This window comes from Dichotomopilus funicola (assembly GCF_033296635.1).
Source record: "Dichotomopilus funicola strain CBS 141.50 unplaced genomic scaffold C8A04scaffold_11, whole genome shotgun sequence".
Lineage (NCBI taxonomy): Eukaryota > Fungi > Ascomycota > Sordariomycetes > Sordariales > Chaetomiaceae > Dichotomopilus > Dichotomopilus funicola.
This window is the reverse complement of record NW_026944032.1, coordinates 377,263-392,213: the sequence shown is the minus strand read 5'-3', so window position 1 is coordinate 392,213 and position 14,951 is coordinate 377,263. Positions and strand designations below refer to the sequence as shown.

The window sequence follows — 14,951 nt, the reverse complement described above, 5'->3', positions numbered from 1 at the left end:
TGTGACGCACTGAGTAAGGACCCATAATTCCGCCAGGCAAGGCTGGGGCGCCCTGTTGCAGCGGGCAAGTGCCAGCAGGCAGTGCACAGTGCCACTGAACCTTAACCTTGGGTGGCCTCTGCGACCCTTTTTTGGGTGACTGTGAATCGCTGGGCAAAAACTCAACGCCTCCTTGCATCGTTCAGGTCTCCCACACCTGCACTTGTTTCCTTTTCCCATTCCAACAAACCACCTGGATCGATCCATCCAACGGGTCGCACCACGATTCGATTCGCCCTGCGCGAAGTCCCATCTCCTTTTACAAGCCCTTCAATTTTTCCTCCTCTCCTTCTTTTCTCTTTTACTCCACACATACCGCCCCCATCGTGCCGTGGTCTTCCACCAAACGCAGCGAATCGAAATTCGATCGCCAAATTTCTCCTGATCCCACATCATCGCATTCACACACACACAACTCAGCAATGTCTGAGGTACAGACCAGACCGGCTGCCCCGCGCGGCCGAGGCTCTGGCCGTGGTGGCCGTGGCGGCTTTGCGACCCGAGGCGGAGGGCGCGCCGGTACTCGGCCTAGTGCCAATGGCGATTCCAAGCACGACACAGATTCTTCTCTGCCGACACTTGAAGACGAGGGCGACGTCGGCCAACTGAAGCAGCAATACGGCAGCAAGGTTGCCGTCATCAAAGAGATGTTCCCCGACTGGTCTTCGGTCGATATTCTATTCGCCCTGCAAGAGACAGACGGCGACGAGAACTTGACCGTTACCCGCATCGCCGAGGGTAAGCTTAGACCTTGTTTCTTTTCTTCTTTGTTTGACTCCCTTGCTGGTATTGCTGTTGGTGCTGCCAATGCCGAGACTGTCGCGGCACACAGCCCAGCTCAGCCCAGGCCAGCCCTTCCTTGCTTTTGTTGCTTTGCATTTTTTGCACAGAGTTCTACTCGAAACCCTGTGGCGTCACCGTCCTTGGTCGGGCATTAGCTTGACACGCCAGTCGCCTGACCTCGCTAACGCGCTCGCCTCTGCAATAGGGACCATTTCACAGTGGGGCGAAGTCTCCAAGCCCAAGAAGGAGCGCACACGTCCCAAGGCCAAGATCGACGCTTTCACGACTACAACCGGCGAATCGATCCCCGCCGGCGCACTCCGAAATGCCCGAGGCGGGCGTGGTGCTGAAGGGGGCCGTGGCCGTGGCCGGGCTACCGAGCGTGGTGGTCGCGGTGGTGCGCGGGGCAAATCGACCAGTCAAGGCACAACCAACGGCACCCGGCCCAAGGACACCGACCCTCTCTCGGTCCCGACCGAAGAAGCGTCCGAATGGAATACCAAGCTGGCCGACGAGGCGGCTGCATGGGGCGAGCCTGCCGCGACGGAGACTACCGCTGCAACTGCGGCCGCTGCCGCCCCGAGCACGACTACCCCAGCTCCCGCTGCGAAGCCCGCTTCCACTTGGGCGAGTATGCTGCGACAGTCGACGGCCCCTAAGCCGGCGCCGAAGCCTAAGGAGCCGCCCGTCAAGGCCCCAGAGCCTGTCATTGAACCTCTTCCCGCGGCCGAGCCGACCGAACCTGAGCCCGAGCCCGAGCCTCCTGCGCCTGTCGAACTGCCGGCCGCTGCCGAGCCTGAGACAGAAACCAAACCCGCCGCCCCGGTCGAGCATGTCACACCGGCCGTTCCAGTTATCCCCGCTGTACCTGCCGTTCCAGCTGTCGTCGTTCCCGAGGTCGCGCTGGTGCCTTCGAAAGACCAACTCACCGAAACCAACCTTGACAAGATCAAGGATGATTCCCATCCTCCCGTGACCGAAACCGCCGCGAGCGAGGCCGCTGATTCATGGGACCCGCGTGGGACGGGCCCCGGCTCTGCTGGCACACCTCTTTCTGCCAGTCAACAGCGCGGCGCAGCAGCGAAGCCGCTAGCTCGCGCTGCTGTTCACCACCCCCGCCGCATGCTCGACCAGCGTGAAGCCGTGCGCATGCCTGGTAACCGTGACCAGGTCGACCGTGCTACCGTTCAGTTCGGTGCTTTCAGCCTCAATGGCCCGATTGATGATGATGTCGATGGAGACCGCGAAGAGCCCGAAACCCGTCCTCAGCCCCCCGAGGACTCTCCCGTCGCCCACCCCCGGACCTCACTTCCACCTGCGCAGCCGACTCCGGTGCCCGATGCCTTCCCGGCTCAGAAGCCCGCCGCTGCGCAAATTCCCACGGGGCCTGCTGGTATGGGATCCTACCCGCCTGGACTGTCCCAGCATGCCCAGACTGACGCTTCTCTAGCTGCTGCCCCTACCGCGCCCGCGGCCGGCACCCCGTCTGCTTCGCAGGGTAGGCTGATTTCCTCCCTTCATCCTCTTGGGCTTTTTACTCAACAGGGTCTAACATACTTTACTCTAGCTACCGTGCAACCGCCTACCGCGCCCCAAAACAACCAACAATTCGGCCGCTTCGGCCAGTCCGCTCCCCAGGAGCCCTCGTCGTTCCCGACGACCTCCAAGCCGTTCGAGCCATTCAGCCAGCAACCGGCCGTGGCCTCGGCCGCGCAAAGCCAATTCGAGGGCGGCTTCCAGGGCCAGGGCCAAATCGCCCAGCCCCCGAGCCAGCAGCAACCTGGCGGCCCATTCAGCTCGGCTCCCAGCGATTTCTCGTCTTACTATACGGCGGACCAGCAGAACCGCCTTAACTACTATAACCAAAACTTTGGTCAGCAACAGGGCGCGCAGGGCCAGCAGGACGCCCTGTCGTCGCAACAGCCCCAGCGTTCGTTCAGTGGCTATAACGGCCCCCAGAGCGACAACCTCAGCCAGTATCCCCAAGGCGGCGCCCAACAGTCGCGCTTCGGGGCCAATGCTACCGCCGAGTCGCAGGCCACCGGCACTCCGACCCCGAGCCAGGCCACTACAAGCCAGGCCCAGGCGGCCCCTACTACCCAGGCCCAGTCGCACACTCAGCAGCCCCACGATTACCCGTACGGCAACCACCCGTACTACCAAAACCCGTATTACTCTGCCTACCTCAACTACAACCAGGGGTACAACCAGGGCGGCTACGGCGGCCCCTATGGCAAGGGCGGCCTGAACTACCAGCCCAGCCAATACGGCATTACTCCTCAGGGCCCTCACGGATACTCGTCCCCGGCCGGCGGGTTTGGCCAGTCTGCCCTGCACCGTGACAGCAGCGGTGTGGGTGCCGCTGGCTTGGGCGACTACGGCCGCGCTGGCTCAGCTCAGTCCGGCCAGCAAGGTCTCGGTGGCAGCGGCTTCGGTGGTGTGCACGACACATTCGGCCGCGGCGGATCCAGCTACCAATCCCAGGGTGCTGGACAGTCGTTCAACGCTCCCGGCTCGCAGCCCGGCTCCGGCCCTTCGGCGACCGACGACCTCAAGCCCTTTGGCGAGTCCAAGGCAGGTGCCGGTCCGAGCCCTTCCCTCGGTGCTTCCGCGCGCCCCGGCTCGGCGGCCAACAACGGCCCGTCGCAGTCCGGTCTCCCGCCTCCGCAGTCCAACCCGCAGAGCGCCGGCCTCGGCGGAATTGGTGGATATGGCGGTTACCCGAGCCATGTGCAGCAGCAACAGCAGCAGCAACAGCAGGCACACAGTCTGCATGGCAACCAGTCGGGCGGCGCCGGTGGCTACGGCATGAGCGCCAGCGGCGGCCAGTCCCACCAGAACAGCTACGGCGCTGGTGGCTACGGCACCCAAGGGTTTGCGGGAGGCGCCTACTACGGCAACGCCCCTCGTGGCTGGGGTAACAACTATCACTTAGGATGATGGTTGTGTGAAGATGCCTCGCGCCCATAAGCTTGCCGGGCTCTAGGCATTGATCAAGCAGAATCCAATGCTTGAAACTGTTTCCTTTTCTTGATTTCGAAGTTAGTAGGGGAGGCGAAAAGGAAAAGGAATGAGGCGGCGAAGGCGGGAAAGCGATACCGTGATTTGCGATACGTGACATACGGAGGACCAAAGGCGGGGAGGATAAAGGCTATCTGATTTTTTTTTTTGCTTTCCGGTTCTTTTTTTCATCAGAGCAGAGCTGATAACCGGGATACAACTCTGGTATACTGGTACAGTCGGTAACGGTACGGATGGGAACAATGGCGGTTGGTAACGGAGGGGTGCAACATGGCCGGTTCGGTTCGTTTCAGTTCGTTCGGTTCGGATGGGGGTTTATGTTGTGGGTGTTGATGATGATGATGAAGAATGGGAAGGGAGGAATGAGTTTTTGATCATGATTTTTGCCACCACAACGCCGGAGTTCAACAAAGGTCACAAAGTCGCAATCCGAAATTTTTCGCCTTTTCCCCTTACCTACATTGCTCGGTACCTGATCCGTCTGCCTGCCTTACCTCAGGCCTTGCGTGGAACGGAGAAAGCAGTGAAATGGAAGAAAGAAGAAAGGAATCAATGAAAGAGAGAGAGAAACCAAACAAACTGCTTTTTCCGTAGGCGAAGAATTCTTCTTTTCTCTCCTCTCCTGAAATTTGTGAGTTTTGAGTGGGATCACACGGTGCTGATTATTCCACTCCGCTCTTTTTTCGTGTTTTGTTTCTTCTCTCTCCTCTCAATTTTGGGTTCCAATTTGTTTCCAACGTGTGTAACGTGTGTATGAGTTACTAGGTTGGGGGGTGATGATTGATACTCATGGCTGATGGCTCATGGTCAAGGTTGATCACGGCAAGGCGTATTGATTGATATGTGGGCGGTATGGTATGGCTGCGTGGGTTGTTTTGGGAGGCGACTGTTCTTTGTGGGTAAAACTAAAAGTTGACACAGAAACAGCTTTATTTGCTTGCTTAATTATAAGATTGGTTCCTCTCTATCTTCTTGTTGAGCGGCCGGTCAGTGCCCGGGTGTGTGATCTAAAGCGCATGGGGGGATAGTTGTGTGAATTTTGGCCAAGTTTGGAGTTTTGGGAACAGTAATGGCAAGGTGAAAGGTGGTTTAAGGCTTTAATACATCACCGTAGTTCAGAGGCATGTCAAGCTGGGCGATGCCGTTCTCGATTTCATGGGTTGGGTTCGATAAGGTATAATACAATACAATACCACTGCCGTTTTCCCTCTACGTTTACATCGCCTCTTTTCAAGCATTCCTAGAAAGTTTCAACCATATCTACTACATTCATCTCCATAACTTGATCTCTGTGACTCACACCTTCCTACTCCATTCCACATACCTCTCCTTACCCGACATACCGCCCGCCAGGCGCCGGTCAAACTCGGCCTGGGCGCCCGGCTGGCCGGGCTGCAGCTTGAGACGGTAGGGCCAGGCCTCGATGATGGTGTGTTTCCGTTGGGGCTTCATGGAGGCATTGCATAGGGAAGCGGTGTGGGGGAAGTTATGGAGGGAGGTATATCTAAGGGATTGTGTTAATTATTATTTTTTTGTTTAGTTTTCTCGCGGAGGTGAGCCTGTTGGCTTTGGAGTGTCAGTCGGAAGGGGGAGAAGAAGAGGGCACATACCGATCCCAGATAGCATCATGATCCCCCATAAGCTCCAGCGCACATACAAACTTTACAGCCTCTAGGCTGTACTGATACCCCCCACTCACGGCGTGGATAACGCGGGCATTGGCCAACAAGTTGGGCATGTACTGCATCAGCTTGGTTTTGGACTGGCCCATGCTAACTAGAGTGTCCTGCGGGTTTGACATTTCCGGGATGGCGTTCATGAAGAAAGTGATGAGCGTGGCGTGGCGGTTGGTAGAGGGTGTCGTGAGGAGCGGGATCATGGTGTTGAGGGTGCGGTAAAGGCCAAGATAGCCGGCGTCAGAGATGTTGGACACCTGGTTTTGTGTTAGACAGATTTATTGGAGGTCATGAGAGGGGGGTGATGGGATAAACTTAGGCCTACATCAATCCGGTCGAAAGAGCTTGCTTCGACGTGTTTCGGAAGTTGAGCAGCGTCCATGTGAAAGAGCCGGAAGGTAACCTTTCCCTCGGCCACGCGAATAAGAAAGTCCCGGAGCATAGCACGGAGGTAGTAATACATCTTGCCATACATGTCTGCCGACGCCGGCGGGTGCGGATACTCTGCCAGTTCTTCCTCGGACCACCCGTCCAGGGGGTTCGCATTATCAGGCATGTGCCAAGTTCCATCCTGGAAGAATGTGCTAAATATCATCTCCCGTCAGTAAACCCTTTTTGTAGAAGTTAAAAATAAAATAAAAAACACTCACGGGTTCGGCACCAAGAACCCCTGCCTGGCCATCCCAAACGGCAACATCACCCCATCTTCACGAAACCGCTCTTTCGCCACCCGCTGCGCAGGCACCTGCAGCGTATAATACCGATCGCGATAATCCCGTCTCTCCCTTGCTAGCGTGACCCCGGTCCGGATCTTATGGGCCTTCTCCGCCGTCAAGCCCTGCGGCACGTCCAGGAAGGAGAGAATCCGGTCCCAGGCTTGTTTCTGGAGGGTTAGTCGGAGGGTCCGGGGGGTCCCTCCGTTGGTGGGGTTGGAAGAAGAAACGGGAGGGAAAGTCCAGGTTTTAGCGAGGAGAGTGTGCGGTGGTTTGTTGGCTGTTTTGGTGCATATGTCTGCGATGAGGGGGCGGATGTGGGTTTGAAGGATGGAGAGGTCGGAGGGCCGGATGAGGGCGGAGTACCAAATGTGAATGATGCAGTCGATGGCGGTGTCCATGTTGGGGGCGTTGGAGTTGTCGTCGTTGTCAACGACAAGACCGATTAGTAGCATGATGGCGTTGCGTGCGACAATGTCGAGTTCCTTGTCGTTGAGAGTCACTTCGACGGTGCCAGAATAGCTGCTGGGTAGCTGGGCGATGGTCTTGACTACATTACGGAAGTCCCCGGATGCTGTATGTATCGTCGTCAGTCAGCGTTTAATTACCCCTGATGTCAACAAACACACAACCACACAAAGAATGATACGACAATACTCACCAGCACACAAAATTCTCAAATGCTTCTCATGCCCAGCCCCCTCATTCTCCCCCAGCTTCAGCACATCCAGAGCAGGCACATTCCCCCAGTAATACTTCATCCCGCCAAAGTTCGACGGCCCATCATTGTCACCAACAAAACTCGGCGTCCGGTTCTCGGCTTCCCAGCCTGGCTTCCAAGAGGTACTACTTAGCGGGGATTTGCAGTCAGTCTTGTGGACGGACCAGTGGGATTTCTGGCAGACTGGACCGCAATACTAGAAAAGTGTTAACATTTCAGGATAGCGATGGGGGAAGCAGAAAGGGTGGTTGGTGATAAAAAAACGAGTAACACAAAACTCACCGATACGAGTTTACAGCTCTTGCAACTGAACGTGCCCGTCTTTTTGCACGCTGTACCGCCGACGGTCCAGTTTGCACAGGGGATATAACCGGGAGTCGCCATGATTCGTGTTGTCGAGTGAGGGGTGCCCGTTGATAGAGAAGAAGAGACAGAGGTTGGTATTTCCAAAATGTCCCAAAGTCTCCCGGCCAATATATACCAACTCCTCACTCTCCAACAGAGCAAACCAAAGCAACGCAACACGAGAGGCATCCCGTTTGCATCTCTCAACCTGTCCAACCAAACGGCCCGTAAGCCTCTCAAACTGGTGTGACGCGCAGGTGGTCGACTGGAACACGTTCCGTGAGGCGGTAGGCCTCACAGCGTGCTTCGGTCTGTACCCGCGTTGGCTGGTGCCTTCTTCGTGTTGAACCAATCATTCAGTTCATCAAACAATCACTTACTCCGAGCTTCAGGCTCCTTGAAAAAAAAATATCCGTTGTTACTTTAGGACCTGCATTTTGGGACCGTACGCCTCGACTTTTGATACCGTACGATATGACCACATCCCCATAGATAACCCTAACCCCACCACATCACCCCCTGATTTTCACATCTTCCACATCTTCTACAGCCGGCGCTGCAGGGACGGGAGGTCGCCAGGCAGGCAGAGCAGGCAAAGCGACAACTACATAACAGATTCCCACCCACGGCGCAGGTAGAGGATACGGGGCAGGTAGGATGGTTGTATAACGTAGTTAGCTGGCCAGTACTTAGTCTAGAGAGTAGAAGACATGGAACGTGTAAACGAAGTAGAAATTGGGGAGTGATATAGAACGGTTGAGGTTATGATACGTATAAAATATTAAGAGGTACGGTCCCAAAATCCAGGCTCTTAATTTATTGCTCACTCATCATCATGCCTAAAAATATAAGATTTCATTCCATTACAAAACAACATTTATCTCATCCATCTATCCATCGACCACCCTACAGGTTCGCAAACGCCTTAAACGAACCCAACAACCCGCCAGTGGAGGCATCGTGCCCCTGGCCGTTCCCAGGCTCATCAATTTCCTTGAGAATCTTCTTCGCCAGCACCTTGCCCAGCTCCACGCCCCACTGGTCAAAGCTGTTGATGTCCCAGACGGCACCCTCGGTGAAGGTCAGGTGCTCGTAGTAGACGATGAGGGCGCCGAGCTCTGCAGGGCCGATGACGCCGCTGACGAGCACGCTGGTGGTCGGGCGGTTGCCGAGGAAGACCTTGTGGGGGACCAGGTTCTCGGCGACGCCGCCCTCGGCGCGGACCTCGTCGGCCGTCTTGCCGACCATGAGCGCCTCGGCCTGGGCCAGATAGTTGGACGCCAGCATCTTCTGGTGCAGGTTACCCGAGACCGGGTTGTGCGACTTGGCCGCGAGGATGAAGTCGGCCGGGATCAGCTTGGTGCCCTGGTGCACCAGCTGGAAGAAGGAGTGCTGCGCGTTGGTGCACGGCTCGCCGAACAGGATCGGGCCCGTCGTGTACTTAGCCGATGAGCCGTCCGACGTGATGGTCTTGCCGTTGGACTCCATGGAGAGCTGCTGCAGGTAGGCCGGGAATCGGTGCAGGTACTGGTCGAATGGCGCAACCAGGTGGGTCTGCGCGTTGAAGAAGTTGGAGTACCAGACCGAGAGCAGGCCGCCCAGTACGGGGATGTTCTGGCGCAGTGGCGTGCTGCGGAAGTGGTTGTCCACCGCGTGGGCGCCGGCTAGGAACTTGCGGAAGTTGTCGTAGCCAATGTACAGCGCCACGCTCAGGCCGATGGCGCTCCAGACCGAGTAACGACCGCCGACCCAGCTCTCGAACCCAAACATGTTCTTGGCGTCGATGCCGAACTTGGTCACCTCGGCCTCGTTGGTCGAGAGGGCCACGAAGTGCTTCGCGATGTCCCCCTTGCCGCCCGTCTTCTCCAGGAACCACGACTTGGCCGTGTTGGCGTTGGTCGTGGTCTCGGCCGTCGTGAACGTCTTGGACGCGATCAGGAAGAGCGTCGTCTCGGGATCCGAGTTGGCGAGTGCCTCGGCGATGTGCGTGCCGTCGATGTTGGACACAAAGTGCAGGGTGGTGTCCTTGGCGCCGTAGTGCTTAAGGGCCTCCGTGACCATGACCGGGCCGCTGTTTACCTCCAAGTCAGCCCAACTGACCTACACACCCGCCCTCAATAATACCACGGGAAAACAAAACGGAAGGTAGAACCCAAACTTACAGATCAGACCCGCCAATACCAACATTGATAATGGTCGTCAGCTTCTTGCCCGTAAACCCCTTCCACTCCCCACTGCGGACCTGCTCCGAGAACACCCGGATATGTTCCAACACCTCATTAACGCCCCCCTTCGTGTTCATCACATCCACCCCATCGACCTTCATCTCCACACCACCCACATTCCGCAGCGCAGCATGGTAGACAGCCCGGTTCTCGGTGAAGTTGATCTTCTCACCCGCAAACATATCATCCCGCTTCTTCTCGAGGCCGGCCTGCTCAGCTAGCTTAACGAGCAGGGATAGCGTCTCCTCGGTCACGAGGTTCTTGCTGAAGTCGAACAGGATCTCGGTGCCGTTGGCCTCGGACGAGATGTCGGCCGGCAGGGAGAGCTTGGTGGAGAAGTTGTCGAAGCGCTTCGGGTCGGCCTTGAAGGCGTCCTTGAGCACGAAGGACTTGCCGACTTTGTTGTGGTGAGCCTCGAGCTCGGCCCAGGCGGGGAGCGTGTTTGCGGGAGCCATCGTGGTCGTTTTAGTCGGTGTTTGGTCTGTGTAGTGGGGTTGTTGTCTTTTTGTTGTTTTAGTTTCTCGTCCTTCTTCAAGTTGCTTACAACGGTGTAAAGAACTCAAAATCAAACAATCTGCCTACTGCAGCTGGTACCAGCGAGAAACAAAGTGTGCACAAACTTGCCGCAAGCAGGAGAGGTGTTTTAAAAGAGAAAACCTGAGACCGGGAAACACAACTTCAAGTAGGTGGGATGGACGGAAGGAAGTGGGGTGGGGTGATTGATAGCTTCCATGCGGCAAGCTCTCGAGATTGTGCCCCGCATGCGGGACCACAACGGCTTGCTGCAGGCGCTGACTGACGGCCCGACTGACGTATGGGCGCCGCAGGACAAGAGGCGTGGCGGGCGTTGGTTTCAGAGCAACTTTTCTCGAGGGAACGGAATGGAATCAACCAGGGACCTAACTTACTTGGTTCTTAGAAAAACTGCTGCAAAAACACCTCAACGTCGAGTAGCACAGCACAGAGAAAGGATGGGGGGGAACCCGAGAGGAAAGACTCGAGGATACTTGAGTGGTTTTTATTCTCCCCAACAACAATCCGATCCGCCCAGCCCAGTCTCAGCCCTCGAGTCTATTGTAGTCCCATTAACCCCTCAAGGACGGAACCCGAGGAGAAAGCATAACGTTAAAAGTCATGCCCTTGTCATGCTTTCTCATCCACACCCTCAAATCACGACGATCCAACTCCAAAAGAGAAACGAACCATTCAAAAAAGAGACCCAGACTCCCGGTGCACGTCACCATACAGGCACGTCGGCTCTGTAGATGGCTCCATCCAGAACTTCTCATTGCCCCTCCGCCCCACCTACAATGCTTCCTGTGGTACCTAGCACCTTGACAGACAAGAACCTTTTCCCCCCTTCCCCTAACACAGGCAAAACGTCGCATTCCGCTTTCGCTCTCCACAGCTGAGTATTTAGCCGAATTCGCGATTTCGCGCTGATTAAGAGCCTCAATTGCTCAGTTTGTGCTTAGCGTGGGGGGGTGGGTGCGTGCTGGGGGCTGCTGGTGTAAATTATTCCGTCCGTCTCTCTCGTCAACCGATTTCCGGCCGGCCCGGGGAGAAAGAGAAATCAAGGCCGGCTTTTGGTTCGAGACCGCAGTATGCACTGTACCACCGAACTACCGTAACTACCGTAGTTACCGCCAAGATGCCGGTGCAGAGGAACCGAGAACATAGTCAGCACTTACATTGGCTTTGTCCTGACCACGAACCTGCTTTGATAATGGACTTCTGATCGTTAGGTAATCACCCCCCGTTACCTTTTACTTACTCACCCACTCCAATGCCACCACCAATGCCAGTCAGTCACAACAACACCACCAAAACCAGTTTTTCACATGAATTGAGTGCCAAGCCCTTGCTGCATTTGTGTTTTTTTATCTCTCTTTTCTTCTTCCTTCCTCCTCCTCCCTCCTCATCCTCTCTTTTCCTCCTACATTTCATCGGCCAGCGGTTGAGTAAGCGAGCCAAGATTCTACATCCCTCTTCCAATGGATGATGGGTGCCCATTGACCCATCCATCCATCCACCTATCCGCCCGCCCGGCGAAAACCAGAAAATAAAAGAGAGAGAGAGAGAGAGAGAATCAGTCTCAGACAGACAGTGAGAGAAAGAGAGAAAGAGAGCTCGAGATAAAAGGAAATGCCCGTTGACCATATGCCCAACCCCCCCTCCCCGGCCCTTCCCACCTAGAAAAGATATGAAAGGAAAAAAAGACGAGAGAAAACAACGATACGAAATGCTAGTCGCCGCTCCCCGCTTTGCCGCAAGTGTCAGTTATCCCGAACGAAAGAAAAGAAAAGAAGAAAAAAGCTTCCCGACCAAACCCGTCGGTCTACACCAACCCAATTGCCCCCCTCGCATGCATGTGAGAGAGAAAAAAACTCCCCGTCCGTCTATCTCAAGCTTCCCTGGATGCTCCCGACGAACGACGGGTCCCTCACACTCCCGCCGGCGTCGCCGAGACCGGCAATCGGTCGGTTGTAGCTGAAGCCCGTGAACTGGTTCTGGAGGGTCTCGGAGAGGATCGGACCTTCGACGTAGGAATCCTGCGGCGGCTCTGACGTGAACTCTGGGTCGAAATTAGCCGTGTCCAGCGCGTCGACCTAAAAAATGATGTTAATATCGGGTGTCTTGAAAGTAATAGTAGGTAGATTAGGGGGGTGACATACCACACTCGGCTTAAACGCCGGTTCATACTTGCGCTGAAGCAACTTCCGCCAATCAATAGCATGAAAGAACGGGTGAGCCTTGATCTCAGCCGACCCGTTAGCACCAAGACGCTGCTGCGGGTCACGGTTAAGAAGCTTGGTGAGGAGATCCTTAGCCGCGGGCGGGACGACGTCGTGGCCGGGGAAGTGCAGCGGCTCGCTGAGGATCTTGCGGTACATCTCGTTGGTGTTCTCGTCGTAGAAGGGCGGGAGACCCGTCAACATCTCGTACAGCAGCACGCCCAGCGTCCACCAGTCGACCGTCTTGTTGTAGCCGTTGCCCATGAGCAGCTCAGGCGCGAGGTATTCGGGTGTGCCGCAGAAGGTGTTGGTGCGGTCCTCGTCCTTCATGTCTAGTTTGCAGAGACCGAAATCGCACAGGGCGATGTGACCTTGGTAGTCGAGGAGGATGTTTTCGGGCTTGAGATCGCGGTAGATGACGTTGAAGCCGTGGAGGCATTCCAGGGCGCAGAGCAGTTCCGCGGTGTAAAACCGACTACGGTTGACATCGAAGCGCTGCTCCTTTTGCAGATGGTGGAACAGCTCCCCACCGTTGACAAAGGCCAGCACGAAGTAGAGCTTCTCGGGGCTCTGGAACGTGAACTTGAGCGGCACGATGAACGGGTTGTTGATCTGGGCCAGCACGGAGCGCTCGGCCAGGGTATGGGCCACTTCGGACCGGGAGATGATGTGGGCCTTGCGGATGGTCTTGAGAGCGTAAATCCGGCTCGTGTCCTTCTTGCGCACCTGCATGACCTTGCCGAAGCTGCCCTTGCCCACCACCTTGAGCAGCTCAAAGTCCTCGATCTTGAGCTTGCCAGCCCGGTTCTCGACGTACTCCACGCCGATCTTGAGCTTGCCCGTGCCGTACTGCACGTCGACAAAGTCCACACCGCTGTGGCCTAGGGAACGCTCCCGGCTGGCGTGCTCGGCCGCGGCCTTCTCGCGGTCCTTCTTGCTCGCCTTGGGGTCCTCCACGTAGGGTTGCTTCTCCTCGAAGCGCGGGTTGATGCGGACCACGCCGAGGAAGATATCCTGGCTGCGACCGGATCCTGGTGGGGCGTTGGGGTTCCGGATGTAGAGATGTACCACCAGCTCCGTCACTCTCGAGACATCGAACTTGTACTGCGTGTTAGAGCCCGCCCATAGCGGGTTCTCGGGGCTGCCCTCGACCGAGTTGACAAACACCTGCACCTTATCGAAATCGATCAGGGCGTAGGGCATGTATTTGGTGGAAATACGGCCGTGGTTCGTCGGGATGCCGCTGAAGCCGCCGGAGGTCTGGGGTCGGCCGCCCGTAAAGGCGGTCGTGCGGGAAGCGGATGGGGGGCGTGGCGAGCCGACCATGCCGAGGGCGTTGCCGGTGGATAGCGAGTTTCCGGCGTGGGACGGGGAGAAGGCATTTCGGTGTTGCTCTGGAAGGGAGAAGCCCTGGCCTTCGTGGATGGTGACGACGAGGATACCGGGTTTCGGGGTCGTAACGACGGGGGCTTGAGAGAGGGCTTCTGAGGCGGCTAGAGAGGAGGTGGGTTGTGGTTAGTTGAACGGGAGGAAAACTCGTCCGCTAGTCGGATGGGGGGCTCATGGAGAGCAGATGGGACGGGACGTACCGATAGTGCTCTCATTTGTCGGGGCGGCCGCTGCCGCAGAGAGGGCAGCCGCGGGCTTCTCTTCCTTTTCCGGAAGAGGGGATGCTGAGGGGGTTCGGGAGAAAGTGCTCGCGAGGGGACCCAAATGGGTCTCCTTCAGCTCTAGAGAGAATCGTTGCGTCAGTAGCTTTCTTTGACATGGTAGCGCACGGGTCCCACGATGCAGCGACACAGGTGGCACCGCTAGCTATCCCGATACCCCCATTCACGATGTTGACATACTCTTGGTCAGTTTCCAGGACATGATGGCGACGTGGAAGGGTGCGCGGTCGAAACTCGAAGTTGTGGAAGCCGCGTGATGCTGTTTCGGAGAAGAAACAGTGGAGAGGGGAAATCGACAATGGAATTCCCGACTAGAGGTCAGTAAATAGTCGCTGCCAAAAGGGGCGATAGTTAACTCGGTGCCTCGGCGGAGAGGAATTGCCGCCCGGGTTATTGGTTTTTTTTCGGGAATCAGGCCCAGAGTTAAAGGTGAGGTACGGATCGGGCGGCGTTGAAGTGAAAGGGTTCACTCAGGGTTGTCGGGCGGTGCGGGCCAGAACTGGGGGGCCGCGAAGTTCGAAACCGTCCTGGTGGACCTCCACTGGGAGGTGAACCAGTGACCGGCCAGCGTGGGGCTACTGGGGGACGGTGCTGAGCAACCGGAAAAAGCCCCGCAGATTGCTGCGGTAAACAGCATCCCCTTGTTTCCCAGCCCGCCCAGCAGCTGCACAAGCGCCAACATCTGAGACGCCGATTCGAGATGGAGCAGGACACGCAACAAGCGCGGACTCGCTATGCACTTTTGTTTTTTTAATCTCTTTTTTCTCGCATTTACACTAGTTTCGTTACTTGTTCCAGCGCAAGTGTACATGGTACGTATCCCATCGGGCCAGATTTAGTAACTGGGCGGGCTGTGCTCAAGCCCGGCCATGGGACAGGAGATTGCGGGCCACGCGAGAGGCAAAAATGCCAAATGCTCCTCTCATCAAGAAGCGGCAAGAGACGCGCCAGAGGGAGATTGGTGATGATGACACAGGGGATCAGAGCGCCCCGCAGGTCACAAGGGGATGGATGGATTCCCGG

At 56.6% G+C, this 14,951-nt stretch overlaps 4 protein-coding genes across 4 annotated transcripts; 1 reads left to right on the top strand and 3 right to left on the bottom strand.

Moving 5' to 3' along the window:
* Positions 1-461: 461 nt before the first annotated feature.
* C8A04DRAFT_26218 (uncharacterized protein) lies at positions 462-3,762 on the top strand (the record flags this gene model as incomplete). The annotated part of the gene is made up of 4 exons (XM_062779852.1): positions 462-777; positions 1,028-2,215; positions 2,273-2,320; positions 2,390-3,762. The coding sequence occupies 4 exons, from the start codon at positions 462-464 to the stop codon at positions 3,760-3,762; spliced, it is 2,925 nt and encodes a 974-aa protein (XP_062639427.1).
* Positions 3,763-5,139: 1,377 nt separating this feature from the next.
* On the bottom strand, positions 5,140-7,337 carry C8A04DRAFT_26217 (uncharacterized protein; the record flags this gene model as incomplete). The annotated part of the gene is made up of 6 exons (XM_062779851.1): positions 5,140-5,347; positions 5,454-5,776; positions 5,845-6,103; positions 6,170-6,806; positions 6,894-7,149; positions 7,236-7,337. 6 exons carry the CDS (start codon positions 7,335-7,337, stop codon positions 5,140-5,142), a joined length of 1,785 nt encoding a protein of 594 aa, XP_062639426.1.
* An 867-nt stretch (positions 7,338-8,204) lies between these two features.
* C8A04DRAFT_26216 (Phosphoglucose isomerase) lies at positions 8,205-9,978 on the bottom strand (the record flags this gene model as incomplete). Its single annotated transcript, XM_062779850.1, has 2 exons — positions 8,205-9,369; positions 9,461-9,978. The coding sequence occupies 2 exons, from the start codon at positions 9,976-9,978 to the stop codon at positions 8,205-8,207; spliced, it is 1,683 nt and encodes a 560-aa protein (XP_062639425.1).
* A 1,944-nt stretch (positions 9,979-11,922) lies between these two features.
* C8A04DRAFT_10147 (kinase-like domain-containing protein) lies at positions 11,923-14,130 on the bottom strand (the record flags this gene model as incomplete). Its single annotated transcript, XM_062776481.1, has 4 exons — positions 11,923-12,132; positions 12,199-13,751; positions 13,848-13,988; positions 14,109-14,130. 4 exons carry the CDS (start codon positions 14,128-14,130, stop codon positions 11,923-11,925), a joined length of 1,926 nt encoding a protein of 641 aa, XP_062639424.1.
* Between the last annotated feature and the right edge of the window lie 821 nt (positions 14,131-14,951).